A 17900-nucleotide genomic window follows, 5' to 3' on the forward strand; every position below is an offset into this window, starting at 1 on the left:
TCCCAGAGTGGGACAAAGTAATAAAGTGTATAAACTGTGTGAAAGTGGAAAAAAAAAAAAAAAATGTGCAAAAATATTATAAAAAAATAAAAAAAATAATACACCAAAAATAAAAATATAATGTACCCATCAATAAATATTATTATAAAAAAAATTAAAAAAAAACAATAAAAGTACACATATTTGGTATCGCCGCGTCCGGAACAACCTGACCTATAAAACTGTCCCACTAGTTAACCCCTTCAGTGAACACGGTAAAAAAAAAAAAAAAGAAACGAAGCAAAAAACAATGCTTTATCACCATACCGCCAAACAAAAAGTGGAATAACACGCGATCAAAAAGACAAATATAAATAAAAATGATACCGCTGAAAACGTCATCTCGTCCCGCAAAAAACAAGCCGCCATACAGCTCCATCAGCCGAAAAATAAAAAAGTTATAGCTCTCAGAATAAAGCGATACTAAAAAATATTTTTTTCTATAAAATAGCTTTTATTGTGTATAAGCGCCAAAACATAGAAAAATGATACAAATGTGGTACCGCTGTAAACGTACTGACCCGAAGAATAAAGCTACCTCATCAATTTTACCACACGCGGAACAGAATAAAAAAAAAAAAAAAAAAAAACAATTCCTGAATTGTTGGTTTTTGTTTATTCTGCCTCCCAAAAATCGGAATAGAAAGCGATCAAAAAATGTCACGTGCCTGAAAATGGCACCAATAACAATGTCAAGTCATCCCGCAAAAAATGAGCCGTCACATGACTGTCTGCCAAAATCTGGAAAAATTATAACTCTCAAAATATGGCGATGCAAAAACTAGATTTTACAAAAAATGCGTCTTTTAGTGTGTGACAGCTGTCAGTCATAAAAACCCCATATGATTCTGGCATTGCTGTAATCACACCAACCCGAAGAATAAAGTCGTCTAATCACTTATACCGCACAAGGAACGGCGTCAAAAATAAACTCTTGGGTTAGGATTGGGCTAGGGTTAGGGCTGGGTTTGGGGCTAGGGTTGTGCTGGGGCTAGGGTTGTGCTGGGACTAGGGTTGTGCTAGGGTTAGGGCTGGGGTTGGGATTTTTTTCAAAAGTAAGAAAAAAAGATGACGATATGGCGACTAGTGTTGAGAGCAAGTGCTCGCTACTTGAGTTTGCATCGGGTGCTCTGGTATGCATTGAGTATCGTGGGTATTTGAGTGACATGCTCGAGTCTCTGCCCCATATGCTTCGCGGCCAAAAAACTTTACGGGGATTGCCTGCCATGCACGAGCGATCCCCGCATGTTTTTTTTTGGGTGTCTAATAACCATGAAACATGCGGAGCAGGGACTCGAGCATGTCACTCGAGCACACGCTGTACATGGTGCATACCTGAGTTCCCGATGCAAACTCAAGTAGCGAGCACTTGCGCTCAAGAATAATGACAACTTATTCAATATGATGACCTAATGTAAACAAATTCTGTGCCGTACCTCTGGGTTCAAAATGTTCACTATACACCTTAATAAAATCCTTGAGGGGTATAGTTTCCAAAATGGGGACAATTGTGGGGGAGCTCCACTGTTTAGGCACATCACGGGCTCTCCAAACGCGACATGGTGTCCGCTAACAAATTGAATGGAAAATCGACTCAAATTGTTAGCGGACGCCATGTTGCGTTTGGAGAGCCCCTGTGTGCCCAAACATTGGAGCTCCCCCACAAGTGACCCCATTTTGGAAACTAGACCCCCCAAGGCACCTATCTAGATGCATAGTGAGCACTTGGAATCCCCAGGTGCTTCACAAATTGATTCGTAAAAATGAAAAAGTGAAAAAAAAAAACACTTTTTCATTTTTATGAATCAATTTGTGAAGCACCTGGGGTTCCAAGTGCTCACTATGAATCTAGATAGGTGCCTTGGGGGGTCTAGTTTCCAAAATGGGGTCACTTGTGGGGGAGCTCCAATGTTTGGGCACACAGGGACTCTCTAAATGCAACATGATATCCGCTAACAAATTGTCGGCTCAAATTGTTAGCGGATATCATGTTGCATTTGGAGAGTCCCTGTGTGCCCAAACATTGGAGCTCCCCCACAAGTGACCCCATTTTGGAAACTAGACCCCCCAAGGCACCTATCTAGATGCATAGTGAGCACTTGGAACCCCAGGTGCTTCACAAATTGATTCATAAAAATGAAAAAGTGTTTTTTTTTTCACTTTTTCATTATTACGAATCAATTTGTGAAGCACCTGGGGGTTCCAAGTGCTCACTATGCATCTAGAAAGGTGCCTTGGGGGGTCTAGTTTCCAAAATGGGGTCACTTGTGGGGGAGCTCCAAAGTTTGGGCACAGAGGGGCTCTCCAAACGAAATGTGGTGTCCGCTAACAATTTGAGCCGATTTTCCATTCAATTTGTTAGCGGATACCATGTTGCATTTAGAGAGTCCCTGTGTGCCCAAACATTGGTGCTCCCCCACAAGTGACCCCATTTTGGAAACTAGAACCCCCAAGGCACCTATCTAGATGCATAGTGAGCACTTGGAACCCCTAGGTGCTTCACAAATTGATTCGTAAAAATGAAAAAGTGTTTTTTTTTTCACTTTTTCATTATTACGAATCAATTTGTGAAGCACCTGGGGGTTCCAAGTGCTCACTATGCATCTAGAAAGGTGCCTTGGGGGGTCTAGTTTCCAAAATGAGGTCACTTGTGGGGGAGCTCCAAAGTTTGGGCACAGAGGGGCTCTCCAAACGCAATGTGGTGTCCGCTAACAATTTGAGCCGATTTTCCATTCAATTTGTTAGCGGATACCATGTTGCATTTAGAGAGTCCCTGTGTGCCCAAACATTGGAGCTCCCCCACAAGTGACTCCATTTTGGAAACTAGACCCCCCATGGCACCTATCTAGATGCATAGTGAGCACTTGGAACCCCTAGGTGCTTCACAAATTGATTCGTAAAAATGAAAAAGTGGTTTTTTTTTCACTTTTTCATTATTAGGAATCAATTTGTGAAGCACCTGGGGGTTCCAAGTGCTCACTATGCATCTAGAAAGGTGCCTTGGGGGGTCTAGTTTCCAAAATGGGGTCACTTGTGGGGGAGCTCCAAAGTTTGGGCACAGAGGGGCTCTCCAAACGCAATGTGGTGTCCGCTAACAATTTGAGCCGATTTTCCATTCAATTTGTTAGCGGATACCATGTTGCATTTAGAGAGTCCCTGTGTGCCCAAACATTGGAGCTCCCCCACAAGTGACTCCATTTTGGAAACTAGACCCCCCAAGGCACCTATCTAGATGCATAGTGAGCACTTGGAACCCCTAGGTGCTTCACAAATTGATTCGTAAAAATGAAAAAGTGTTTTTTTTTCACTTTTTCATTATTACGAATCAATTTGTGAAGCACCTGGGGGTTCCAAGTGCTCACTATGCATCTAGAAAGGTGCCTTGGAGGGTCTAGTTTCCAAAATGGGGTCACTTGTGGGGGAGCTCCAAAGTTTGGGCACAGAGGGGCTCTCCAAACGCAATGTGGTGTCCGCTAACAATTTGAGCCGATTTTCCATTCAATTTGTTAGCGGATACCATGTTGCATTTAGAGAGTCCCTGTGTGCCCAAACATTGGAGCTCCCCCACAATTGACCCCATTTTGGAAACTAGACCCCCCAAGGCACCTATCTAGATGCATAGTGAGCAGTTGGAACCCCCAGGTGCTTCACAAATTGATTCGTAACAATGAAAAAGTGTTTTTTTTTTCACTTTTTCATTTTTACGAATCAATTTGTGAAGCACCTGGGGGTTGCAACTGCTCACTATGCATCTAGATAGGTGCCATGGGGGGTCTAGTTTCCAAAATGGGGTCACTTGTGGGGGAGCTCCAATGTTTGGGCACACAGGGGCTCTCTAAACGCAACATGGTGTCCGCTAATTATTCAAGCAAATTTTACAATCAAAAAGTCAAATGGCGCTCCTTCCCTTCCGAGCTCTACAGTGCGCCCAAACAGTGTTTTTTCCCCAAATATTGGGTATCTGCGTGCCCAGGGGAAATTGCACAACAAATTTTGCGGTCCATTTTTTCTTGTTACCCCTGTGAAAATAAAAAAAATTGGGTCTAAAGTAACATTTTTGTGAAAAAAGTTAAATGTTCATTTTTTTCTTCCACATTCAAAAAATTCCTATGAAGCACCTGAAGGGTTAATAAAGTTCTTGAATGTGGTTTTGAGCACCTTGAGGGGTGCAGTTTTTAGAATGGTGTCACTTTTGGGTATTTTCTGTCATAAAGACCTCTCAAAGTGACTTCAAATGTGATGTGGTCCCTAAAAAAATGGTTTTGTAAATTTTGTTGGAAAAATGAGAAATCGCTGGTCAACTTTTAACCCTTATAGCTCCCTAACAAAAAAAAATTTTGGTTACAAAATTGTGCTGATGTAAAGTAGACATGTGGGAAATGTTATTTATTAACTCTTTTGTGTGACATATCGCTCTGATTTCAGGGCTTAAAAATTCAAATTTTGAAAATTGCAAAATTTTCAAAATTTTCGCCAAATTTCCATTTTTTTCACAAATAAACGCAAGTGATATCGAAGAAATTTTTCCACAATCATGAAGTACAATATGTCACGAAAAAACAGTCTCAGAATCAGGGGGATCCGTTGAAGCGTTCCAGAGTAATTACCTCATAAAGTGACATTGGTCAGAATTGTAAAAATTGGCCCGGTCATTAACGTGCAAACCACCCGCGGGGCTTAAGGGGTTAATACTAGAGACAAGTTAGGACCGTCCTGATGGGTTGACGTGTTGGGATGGCTTTTATGCTTTTTTTTTTTTTTAAATCAAATTAGAGTTAATTAAGTACCCTATGTTATTTACAGTTGTGCTCAAAAGTTTACATACCCCAGCAGAATTTTTCCTTTCTTGGCCTTGTTTCAGAGACTATGAATGATAACAAAAAAACTTTTTCTCCACTCATGGTTATTGGTTGGGTGAAGCTATTTATTGTCAAACTACTGTGTTTTCTCTTTTTAAATCTTAATGACAACCTAAAACATCCAAAAGATCACATACCCTGGTGATTTTGGCCTGGTAACATGCACAGAATTTGACACAAATGGGTTTGAATGGCTACTAAAAGGTAACATCCTCACCTGTGACCTGTTTGCTTGTAATCAGTGTGTGTGCATAAAAGCTGAGTGAGTTTCTGGGATCCAAACAGACTCTTGCATCTTTCATCCAGCCACTGACGTTTCTGGATTTTGAGTCATGGGGAAAGCAAAAGAATTGTAAACGGATCTATGGGAAAAGGTAGTTGAACTGTATAACACAGGAAAGGGATACAAAAAATATCCAAGGAATTGATAATGCCAGTCAGCAGCGTTCAAACTGTGATTAACAAATGGAAAATCAGGGGCTCTGTAAAAACCAACCACGTTCAGGTAGACCAACAAAAATTTCGGCCACAACTACCAGGAAAATTGTTTGAGATGCAAAGAAAAATCCACAAATAACATCAGCTGAAATTCAGGACTCTCTGAAAACTAGTGGTGTGGCTGTTTCAAGATGCACAATAAGGAGGCACTTGAAGAAAGATGGACTGCATGGTCGAGTCACCAGAAGAATGCCATTACTGCGCAAATGCCACAAAGTATCTCGCCTACAATACGCCAAACAGCACAGAGACAAGGCCAAGAAAGGAAAAATTCTGCCGGGGTATGTAAACTTTTGAGCAAAACTGTACATGTACTATTTACTTGCTGTAGGGTATATGCTTTTTTGATTGTTTGTGGATGGGGGGGGGGTAGTCTACCAATTGAAGAACTAGACTCCTTTTGAGCCAGTCTGCTACCTTAGCATCAGCCCTAAAATAAGGTGAGTGTGAGAAAATAGCCAAAGATTAGCAGATACCGATATAAAACACAAGTTACCCAGATAGCCATATTTAAATTCTTCTTCTCCTAAGCTCTTCGCTATGCATAATCTCTAACAGTTTCTAGAGGACCACCAATTCTCAAATTTCATGATCTTCCATCAGATCCTCCCACACAATATTATTCCTCAATAATCTAGTACAAATTTCACCAGATTTCTCAGCGCTAACTAAAAAAAGGTTTTTCTTATGTATATATACTTTTAATGCGAACATGGTTTATCAAACTGATTATACAACTTAAATCTCCTCAAACTTTAATTCATAACAATTCGGATTGTAACTTTTAGAGGCCTCACAAGGAAGGATCCTGTTAATTATTTCTCTGTGCAAGAACTAACAAAAAGATGATAATCAGAGACAATTGAGAATTGTTTTGCTAAGATATACACATTAGATCTCTAGTCCCAATTTTTTTTATTTCAACAAGATGGTGGCGACATTCATGATCTGATCTTACTTTGTTGCCTCAGACATTTATCTCAACATGGAACATGATGAACTGAAGGCATCTGTATTCTATATATTTTTCACAGATCCATTTGAAACAAAATCAGACACAGTCGTGAGATTGTAACCTCAGCGACTACTACTCACCTGGGTAGTCATAAGTAGGAACCTCCTCTTTAACCCTCTTACCACCCCTCACATATGTCTCTGTAGTATTAATATGGGTCAGATCTTTATCCTGAAACAAATATTATAAAAGTCAAAGACAGATGGAGAAGTCACATCTATGATCAGCTCTAATCCTGTTATCTCCACCGTTCTCATTACACAAGTATAAAACATATAATACTGGTGGATAAAACAAGACTGAGCACAAGACCTTCACAGCCATCTACACATCATAGGGGAGATCTCATGACACCTTCTCTCCATCTACCTGATGATCCTGAGGACTTCTGGGACTTTTTTCTGCACAGGCCTGTGGAAGAGGAGGACGGGGACATCTCTTTGGTGTTGTCCTCTTACTGGATAGAACTATAGGAAACATACAGGTACTGCTGTCATTATTGGTTGCCTATAAATGTAAGGATATTGCATTTTTACTTTTCGTTAAAGGGGATGTCCACTACTCAAACAACCCTATCTCAATCAGCACGTTTGCCACCGTAAAATAATACTCACCTGAGCAGGAGTATACGACCACGGCCCCACTATCAGTATTCGGTCAGTATTTTTTCTCAGGAGTGGGAGCCAAAACCAGGTGAGGAACAATCAGGGAAAAGGTATAATAGAAACAAGTCACCAATTCTGCATTTATCACCCACTCCTGATTATGGCTCCCACTCCTGAGAAAAAGTACTGACCGAATACTGACCAAATACTGATAGTGGGGCCGTGGCCTAAATATAAGTGTAAGTGTTGCTATTTTACGGGGACAATCGTGCTGATTGAGAATAGGTTGCCCAAGTAGTGAACAACCCCTCTAAGGGGGAATATATATGAAAAAGCTGACATAAAACCGAGCCTCAAACAACACAAAATGATAGAGGCCAGTGACTGAGGAGAATCTGTGACTTCTATGCATTTAGTAGTTACTACTCACCTGTGCTGTTATCTGTAGGAATCTCCTCTTTACACCACTCATCACCCCTCACATATGTCTCTGTAGTATTAATATGGGTCAGTTCTTTACCCTGAAACAAATGTTTAAAAAATCACAGTAACGTAAAATGATTTACAGTACAGACCAAAAGTTTGGACACACCTTCTGATTTACAGATTTTTCTGTATTTTCATGACTATGAAAATTATACATTCACACTGAAGGCATCAAAACTATGGATTAACACATGTGGAATTATATAGTTAACAAAAAAGTGTGAAACAACTGAAAATATGTCTTATATTCTAGGTTCTTCAAAGTAGCCACCTTTTGCTTTGATGACTGCTTTGCACACTCTTGGCATTCTCTTGATGAGCTTCAAGAGGTAGTCACCGGAAATGGTTTTCACTTCACAGGTGTGCCCTGTCAGGTTTAATAAGTGGGATTTCTTGCCTTATAAATGGGGTTGGGACCATCAGTTGTGTTGTGCAGAAGTCTGGTGGATACACAGCTGATAGTCCTACTGAATAGACTGTTAGAATTTGTATTATGGCAAGAAAAAAGCAGCTAAGTAAAGAAAAACGAGTGGCCATCATTACTTTAAGAAATGAAGGTCAGTCAGTCCGAAAAATTGGGCAAACTTTGAAAGTGTCCCCAAGTGCAGTTGCAAAATCCATCAAGCGCTACAAAGAAACTGGCTCACATGAGGACCGCCCCAGGAAAGGAAGACCAAGAATCACCTCTGCTTCTGAGGATAAGTTTATCCGAGTCACCAGCCTCAGAAATCGCAGGTTAACAGCAGCTCAGATTAGAGATCAGGTCAATGCCACACAGAGTTCTAGCAGCAGACACATCTCTTCAACAACTGTTAAGAGGAGACTTTGTGCAGCAGGCCTTCATGGTAAAATAGCTGCTAGGAAACCACTGCTAAGGACAGGCAACAAGCAGAAGAGACTTGTTTGGGCTAAAGAACACAAGGAATGGACATTAGACCAGTGGAAATCTGTGCTTTGGTCTGATGAGTCCAAATTTGAGATCTTTGATTCCAACCATCGTGTCTTTGTGCGACGCAGAAAAGGTGAACGGATGGACTCTACATGCCTGGTTCCCACCGTGAAGCATGGAGGAGAAGGTGTGATGGTGTGGGGGTGCTTTGCTGGTGACACTGTTGGGGATTTATTCAAAATTGAAGGCATACAGAACAAGCATGGCTACCACAGCATCTTGCAGCGGCATGCTATTCCATCCGGTTTGCGTTTAGTTGGACCATCATGACCCCAAACACACCTCCAGGCTGTGTAAGGGCTATTTGACCAAGAAGGAGAGTGATGGGGTGCTACGCCAGATGACCTGGCCTCCACATTCACCAGATCTAAACCCAATCGAGATGGTTTGGGGTGAGCTGGACCGCAGAGTGAAGGCAAAAGGGCCAACAAGTGCTTAGCATCTCTGGGAACTCCTTCAAGATTATTGGAAGACCATTTCCGGTGACTACCTCTTGAAGCTCATCAAGAGAATGCCAAGACTGTGCAAAGCAGTCATCAAAGCAAAAGATGGCTACTTTGAAGAACCTAGAATATAAGACATATTTTCAGTTGTTTCACACTTTTTTGTTAACTATATAATTCCACATGTGTTAATTCATAGTTTTGATGCCTTCAGTGTGAATGTACAATTTTCATAGTCATGAAAATACAGAAAATCTTTAAATGAGGTGTGTCCAAACTTTTGGTCTGTACTGTAGATAATTAAAGAAGCACACCCAGTTTAGTTTTTTTTTTTATATAACTGCACCCCCATCTGGTAGTGTCTCACACTCCGCACTTCTCTTGTACACGGAGTACTTACTTCCCTACAGTTCAGCTTCCAGTTTCCATCTCTTCAGCTTCCACCTTGATTCCCAGATCTCATCCTACATGTTATTCCTCTATTCTCTAATACCAATCCCATGATGCATAAGAAAAGCATCACATGACCATCTAGTGGCTGTACCATATTTATCTGATGAGAGGACACTATGATGATCCTTCCTATATTCCCCTAAAGAATCTAAGATATTTTGCCCTTTTGCACCTTTTCTTCTGAAATAAAAATAAATAAATAGTGACTTTTTTTTTTGTTATATAAGATTTATTCATTATTTCATTTGCATTTTTTTAAGCTAAATTTACTGGTTTTATCTGAATTTTTTTCTTTTTGTTTTGCACTATGGGAGTGATTTTGATTATCGAAATATTTTAACCAAATTCATTTTTAAGACTTTTCGAAACATCATAACTTTTTTGCGCAACTATACTATGACACCTTAATGGAGTATACAATTGGTTGAAATTTGCACACTTGAAGATTAACATGTGACATTTTATTGCTTTTTGAAAGTATTGTGTGCCTTTTTACTCTAGAAAAAAAAAGAAAGGGAGCCAAAAATAAGCATCTTTTGAATTTGTGACAATTCATCAAATTCATCAAAATGCAACCATTTTTATATATTTGGCACAAAGTATGACAAGATAAAAAAAATGATTAAAAATAAATGATGACTTACGGCCTATCAGTATACAGTCAGAGAGACTGGTCTGTCATCTTCATTATAACTGTAAAACAGGAGCTGTACAGTTATTAATAGTAACTGTGATATCTGTTTCTGTCACTCTTTGTAGAAAACTCAGAAGAAGATTCAGTGCGCCTGCCTGGAAAGCTGAGCATCATTGGGGAAGTGCGGGATCTCCTGGGATATTGTGGTGAAGTAGGGAGCAATGACTGGAAGGAATGCTAATGGAATGGGGGGAGAGAATTTCATAACACAGTTCACTGACTGTGACTGAAAAGTTACAGCAGCCCACCCCTATGACTGAATCCGAAGGTATGTGGGACATTCATCAAAGTGTAAAAAGTGATTTGTGCGCTAAATACTGGGACATTTTGCTTGAGACAAACATGTTAGTGATGCATTGTGCATCACTAACAAGACACTAGGGGCAGTTTAATAGCCATAAAGGACATGACAGGTTCCCTTGAAATTGCATGGATTGACCAATTAATCATAAAGTAATTTCTGCTGGCTAAGATTATTATTCTCTTCAGAGAATATAAAGCCATATAATTCCTAGGGGGTCACCATGTGATCATTCGACGCAACTGAAAAGAAGTATCAAATAGCTGTAGAAGTAACAAATAGCTGTAGGTATCCTGTATAATACCATTTTTTAGGCTCCTTCTTCCGACCAGCAGTCTCCATATACAGAAAATTTTGAGAAGATCCAGAGAACATCTAATGTGTATGGAAAACTATATTCCTATAATTTCCACCGTTCTCATTACACAAGTAAAAAACTTGTGGATAATACAAGACTGAAAACAAGACCTTCACAGCCGTCTACACTCAAATGGAAGATTTTATGACACCTTCTCTCCATCTACCTGATGATCCTGAGAAACACTGGGATTTTCTTCTGAACAGGCCTGTGAAAGAAGAGGACGGGGACATCTCTTTGGTGTTCTCCTTTTACTGGATAGAACTGTAGGAAACATATACAGGTACTGCTGTCATTATTGGTCGCCTATAAATGTAATGGTATCACATTTTTATCAGTGTCACTTTTCATTAAAGGGGTTGTCCACTACTCAGACAACCCCTACTCAATCAGCACGTTGTCTGAGTAGTGGACAACCTCCGGTGCCATTCCAGCAGTGTTGGCACTTGCTCACCTAATGCTCACGCGCCCACTCAGCGCTGGCTTCACTCTCCCTGCTGCTGGAATGGCACCTGCACCGGGGGATGAGTACATGTATGAGTATAACTGTTCTTATTTTACGAGGACAATCATGCTGATTGAGCAGGGGTAGTCCGAGTAGTGGACAACCCCTTCAAAGGGGAATATAAAAACTGACAGCAAACGGAGCCTCAAACATCACAAAATGGTAGAGGCTAGTGACTGAGGAGAATCTGTGATTTCTCCAACATTTATTGGTTACTACTCACCTGTGCTGTTATCTGTAGGAATCTCCTCTTTACACCACTCATCACCCCTCACATATGTCTCTGTAGTATTAATATGGGTCAGATCTTTACCCTGAAACAAATATTTAAAAAATCACAGTAGGGTAAAATGATTTAGACAACTAAAGAAGCACACCCAGTTTATTTTTTTTTATATAACTGCACCCTAATCTGGTAGTCTCTCACGCTCCGCACTTCTCTTGTACACGGAGTACTTACTTCCCTTCAGTTCATCTTCCAATGTCCATCTCTTCAGCTTCAACCTTGATTCCCAGATCTCAACCTACATGTTATTCCTCTATGCTCTGCTATCAATCAAATGATGCTTCAGCAAAGCATCACATAAGCAGCTAGTGGCCGTACCATCTTTATCTGATGGGAGTACACTATGATGATCTTATATTCCCCTAAAGAACGAGATTTTTGCCCTTTTACACCTTTTTTTCTGGAGTAAAAATGAATAAATAGTGACTTTATTTTTAAAATAAGACATATTCATTATTTAATTTGCACATTTTTTAAGATAAATTTACTGGTTTTATCTGTTTTATTTTTTTTTGCTTGGCATTATGGGCGTGATTTTGGTTATTCAAATATTTTAGCCAAATTCATTTTTATGACTTTTCGAACCATGATAAAATTTTTGCACAATAATACTATAACACCTTAATGGAGTATAAAATCGGTCTAAATTTGCGCAAGTGAAGACTAACGTGACATTTTATTGATTTTTGAAAGGATTGTGCGCCTTTTTACTCAACAATGGAGCAAAAAGAAAAGAAGCATCTTTTGAATTTGTGACAATTCATTAAACACAGTGCACCCATTTTTATGCATTGGAACAAAGTATGTCAATGCAAAAAGAGAGACAAGATAAAAAAAATGAGTAAAAACAAATGATGATTTGTTTCCTATAACTATACAGTCAAGAGACTGATCTGTCATCTCCTTCATTATAACTGTAAAACAGGAGCTGTACAGTTATTAATAGTAACTGTGATAGCTGTTTCTGTCACTCCCTGTGGAAAATTTAATTGGTCAATCCATGCAATTTCATCATACGGAAAGTTCTGGTGGCTAAGATGATGACTCTTCAAAAAAAACATAAAGCCATATAATTCCTATGTGATCATTCAATGCAACTGAAAAGAAGTATACAATGAATTTTCAGATAGAAAAAACAACTACATAAGATAATACTACCTGAATTTTATTTAGTAGGGGACTACTGACAGGACAATTTAAAAAATATAAAAAGGAGTCTTAGTTTAATTACGTAACAGCCAAAAATGACACAGCAGTAGTTAGCAAATAGCTGTAGGTATCCTGTATTATACCAAGTTTTTGGCTTTTTCTTCCGACCAGGAGTCTCCATATACAGAAAATTTTTAGAAAATCCAGACAACATCTAATGTGTATGGAAAACCGTATTCCTGTCGTTTCCACCGTTCTCATTCCACAAGTAAAAAACATAAAATTTGTGGATAATACAAGACTGAAAACAAGATATTCACAGCCTTCTACACAAATTAAAGATTTTATCACACCTCTCCATCTACCTGATGATCCTGAAGATCATTGCGATTTTCTTCTGAACAGTCCTGTAGAAGAAAAGGACGGGGGCATTTCTCTGGTGTTGTCCTTTTACTAGATGGAACTGTAGAAGACACATACAGGCACTAAATTCACATACAGATAAATAATTACATGCTGTGTGTATTTAGTCCTGTCTATTACCTGGTGATGTGTGGGGCTCTGGAACCTCCATCATGACATCCTTGTACAGATTTTTGTGTCCTTCTAAATACTTCCACTCCTCCGTGGATAAATGGACTGTGACATCTTGACACCTTACAGGAACCTGACACATACAATGATACAGTCATCACTCCGATCCCTTCATAGCGTTACAGTATAATGTCCCAGCATTCCCAGCAGTGTTACCTCTCCAGTCAGTAGCTCAATCATCTTGTAAGTGAGTTCTAGGATCTTCTGGTCATTGATGCCCTCATGTACCAGGGGGTGAGAACCCGTGATTAGGCTCAGGTTTCTACCCAATCCCTCAGATCCAGAGGCTTGACAGCGCTCACTAGAGGTCTTCTTCACTACTGTATAATCCTGGTTATGGAGAGACACATTAATAGATCTCACTACAGACATTTCCAGAGTCCTCACCTCTCCAGTTCTGTCCATCTGTTATTCCCATAGATAAGAATGATGTAATGTGACGTCGTCAGAATCTCTCACCTCTCCAGTAAGCTGGAAGAGGATCTCTAGGGTAAGGTGTAGTATCTTCTCTGCCATCTTGTCCCTGTTTCTATCCATCCTTAACATGTCAATCAGGAAAATTCTCTTCTATAGAAGATCTCCACTGAGAGTATCCGATATTGTAGAGACCTGAAAGGGAAAACGATGAACCAATGTAAAATCATACAAAATCCCATGCAATAATCCAATTATTGGAGATATCAAGGGGAACATATGAGAAAAGCTGAAAGTTACGAGTGTGGTTGAACAGAATTTACCCCAAAAAGGCTGTATAGCAGGGCAACGTCACCACCTGTATAAGTAATCATACTTTGATCTACTCATTAGCTTAGGTGTTAAATGGGGTGAGGTAAAATGTAGAGATACATTTGAAGGAGTTCTCCTGTGGTCTCATGCATCTTAATGCTCATTGGGAAAGAACATATTGAAAATCTTCCTATGATAATGATGTGTTCAAGTCATGTTCCTAAGAGATGATATAGAGTCTCCCAGTAGGCAGGATAAAAACTTGGAGATCCTTAGAAACGGAATAATAGCATGTTGAATGTTTTCCAGATACCCATGTTTCAAAAACTGAAAGACTATGTATGCATGTTTGTAAATGAAAAAATGCAGGAAAAAAAATCCTAGATCAGGATAAGATAGGATCTACAAGGAGGGAACTAAAATGTAGGGAAAATAAAAATGACTTATACTAGAGTAGTGGGAATGAAATTTTGGTGAAAAATTGTGGATATTTGAAATTATAGAAAAGCCACAGAGAGTCAAGGTGATGGTGTAATTGAGTGAGAGGGAAGATGCCACAAGTTGGGATGAAAGAAAATGAAACGTGACACTGGGATTCTTCTGTATCTTACATGTGAATAATTAAAGCTACAGGTGACACGAGATTTAGTAAGAGCATGTCAGGGCGAAAAGCTATTGAAAAGCAAAAAGAGTCACTAGATCATAAAACAGAATTAATGGGCACAAACAGAGTTCACTTGTCATGCCACAGCCCGGCGCACAACATTCTTTGAACGTGAACTTTTTCACTTTGCGCTAGGTCTTCCAGCTCTGAGTAGGCCTCTTTTTTCGTGGTCCAAGTCTTTAGGTCATGGCATTAAGGAGTGAGTCATCCGAAACCTAGTTTAGGCCTCACGCGATGCGCATCATGAAGTCTGAGGCCTTCTGGGCGCCAGTTTCTGGCGCCATGTAAAGAGGGCTGAAGATGATGTTGCATGCCCGAGGATGTTTGAAACAAGAGGCCGGATAGCATGGAGGGCCAGGTGGCGGACAGGTAAATGGCAATATATTATTTATTTAACCCTTTTTCTGGCCCTCTACAATGCAACAAAATGACAAATTTAAAAAAAAAAAAAGTACAATTCAGGAGAATCTAATTTTTTTTGTAAAATTTGAGATGAATCTTATCTTTAGTTTCTATCAATGCCTGTTTAGTTGGAATTAAGCAGGTTTCAATACATTTTCTCATGTCTAAAAACAACATTTGTCTTAATTTTCATGCATTTTCAATGCTTTTCAGCCAATTTATACGGAATAGAAATTCTACTTTAACCGTAATAAAACCTATGGATGGAAATGTCAGAAAGGCGCAGCAGTTGAGGATGCTAATATTGGTGGTTGCTGTCTTAACTATAAAGTGTTCTTTTGTTAATTTTTTTGTTAGTGGGGGATGTTGGTTAATTTCAAATATTAAATATAGCCAACACTGGAGTGGGTTCAATAGAGATGTTAAAGAAATGTTTTCAATGTTGGGTTAATTTCTCCTATCAATTTCAAATGAGCAGGCAATCCCATAGACAATGAAAAATGTACACGTTGGGCTGTTGGCAACAAGAACATGAGTAGTCAACTGAGGGAGATATTTTGGATTAAATTAGAGAAGAATTGTAGGTCCTATGTAAGATCCTCAAGGACATGTTTTTTGTATGAATTATAGGGTAAGAAAGTGTTTATTTTCAATGTGGCTAAGATATCTTTCATTTCTACATTTGGTATCCGACGATACATTTTTTTGATCCTGGAGAAGAATTTTACTACTTCATCACTGGCTTCATAAGCTTACATTACATTACATAAGCTTCATAAGCTAATTGAAAGTAATTCTTTTTTGACTTTTGTCATAGGAAATATTAAGCTTTCTAAAGCCACTGTAGTGAAAGGGCATTCACCCCCCTCCCTCCTCATACAGATTTCCAGTAAGGAAATCAAGAGTCTCCTCGAAATTAGACTGGTACAATGGACATAAAGGAGTAGGAAATTAGTTTTAGTTGGGAAGTAACAATCCTATTAGAATGCAGTCAGTTCCTTTTAGGACAAAGGACCCTTGCAGTGAAAGAGAGGATGTATTTTGTGTGAAAGACTGAGATCTATAGATTGGACAGGTAATTGAGACATAAAAGGTCTTTTACCACTTTAAAATCAGCACCCCTCAACATATTCAAAACTACTTTCAGGTAGTTTATTAACCCTTCAGGTTCTTTCCAGGAATTAATGCAAAGTGTCATGCCAGGAAAGAAAAATGTTTTTTTTTACCACCTAAGTGTTAACTGCTGAACATGCCACTATAGCCAGCAGACTCCAAGGCCGTTATTTGATTGTGAATTGCTATGACAACCATGAGGACCAGACAATCATGATGTCAGGGTGCCAATTGGGTTAAAGAGGGAGCTCCCACACTCCATTAACCATCTAGATCCCAGAGTCACTATTGACAGCAGTATCTAAGGCGTTAAATGGACAGGGTCGGTGCCAACACCCGATTGTGGCTGATGCAGCAGGGTATCCGCTATAGTGTACAGCTGATGGCTGCGGCATTTTAACCCAACGTGGAATGCTATTCACTTATACCTCAGGTCAGTTTTAAGTCTTATTGGCAGTAACTAAGGGGTTAATTGTGGCAGTGACCTTTTAGCATAATACATAAATGAGAATATGACCTTTAAGCCAGATTTTACCATGGCAAAAAATAAATTAATGTCCTCTAGATGTCCTAAGTTATTACTTTTGGGTAGGAAAAATTGATTTATACAGGTTACAGAATCTCCAGAATTTTTTTTTTTTTTAAAAAAAAAAGCTCATGACTCCTGGAGAATAGAGCGGTTCCAACTGTAATATTGCAGCGTCACTGTATTTTCTAGTAATTCATGTCAACATTTTAATACTGTGAAGCCTCTGCCAAAATTATAAAAAAAATACACTAATAAAAGTGGAAAACCTAGGTTTTAGGCCCTTTTTTTCTACAAAGTATTTCAGCCACAGCCTACACAATGGAAGCATAATATTGTAATGTTCATTTTAGCAATCTGTACCACATTTTTAATGGCTTCTGTAAAATGACACCTTTGTGAAGAAACTCTAAGTTAAAGGGAACTTCTAAGCTAAATTTTGCACCATAAACCACCAGCTCTTTATAGGCCTTTCTATTAGCTGAGCCAAAATGAGTTTAGTTATGCTGCTGATAAAAAGAAAATTAAAGGTACAGTATTGTGCAACATTGTTCAAAACAAACAAAAGAGAAATCTAAATTCCAATATTTGGTGACATCTCTTTGCCTTCAAAACAACATCAAAGCCTCAATTCTTCTAGATATAACTGCACACAGTTTTTGAAGCCTTGTCCCAAACATCTTGGAGAACTAACCACAGATCTTCTGTGGATGTTGTCTTGTGCAAATCCAGTGTCTTCATGAAATCTCAGTCTAATGCTGAGATTAGGGCTTTGTGTGGCTATATGATTACTTCCTAGACTCCTTTTTCTTCTTTACGCGGAAGATAATTCCTAAAGGGAATCTGTCAGTAGGGTCAACCCTTGTCTAAATGTGCATGCAGGTCATAGAAAATTGAATAACATGCTACCCTGATATCAGCAAGTTACTGATACCTTGAGATGTGAATTGGTCTTATTCCAGAGAAATCCATGTTTTTCTTCATATGTAACTGAGCTATTAAGATACATGGCCGGACATACATCTCCTTGAGAATCTGTCTCCAGAGCTCATCTTCAATGAAAGGGGACATTACCAGTGTGAGACATGTAGATCAAGAGATCTAGATCAAGAGAGCAGATAGAGATGAGTAAACCCAAACTAAAGGCCCCGTCACACTAAGCGACCCCGACAACGATACAACCTGTCAGGGATCGTTGCTGCGTTGCTATGTGGTCGCTGGTGAGATGTCAAACA

General features: G+C 39.2%; 1 protein-coding gene across 1 annotated transcript in view; it reads right to left on the bottom strand.

Moving 5' to 3' along the window:
* Positions 1-13786, bottom strand: part of LOC141271935 (uncharacterized) — a 62981-nt gene extending 49195 nt beyond the window's left edge. Inside the window, exons 1-8 of the mRNA XM_073682185.1 lie at positions 13694-13786; positions 13391-13564; positions 13184-13307; positions 12994-13103; positions 11429-11519; positions 10867-10964; positions 7447-7537; positions 6781-6878 (exon numbers count right to left, since the gene is read on the bottom strand). Coding sequence (XP_073538286.1) covers positions 6781-6878; positions 7447-7537; positions 10867-10964; positions 11429-11519; positions 12994-13103; positions 13184-13307; positions 13391-13564; positions 13694-13780 — 873 coding nt within the window. The 5' untranslated portion in view covers positions 13781-13786. The remainder of the gene's footprint in view (positions 1-6780; positions 6879-7446; positions 7538-10866; positions 10965-11428; positions 11520-12993; positions 13104-13183; positions 13308-13390; positions 13565-13693) is intronic.
* Positions 13787-17900: the final 4114 nt, after the last annotated feature.

The sequence above is a fragment of the Phyllobates terribilis genome, unplaced genomic scaffold, assembly GCF_046119375.1.
Source record: "Phyllobates terribilis strain yellow unplaced genomic scaffold, ASM4611937v1 Scaffold_5__5_contigs__length_657084704, whole genome shotgun sequence".
In the NCBI taxonomy this organism is placed as follows: Eukaryota; Metazoa; Chordata; class Amphibia; order Anura; family Dendrobatidae; genus Phyllobates; species Phyllobates terribilis.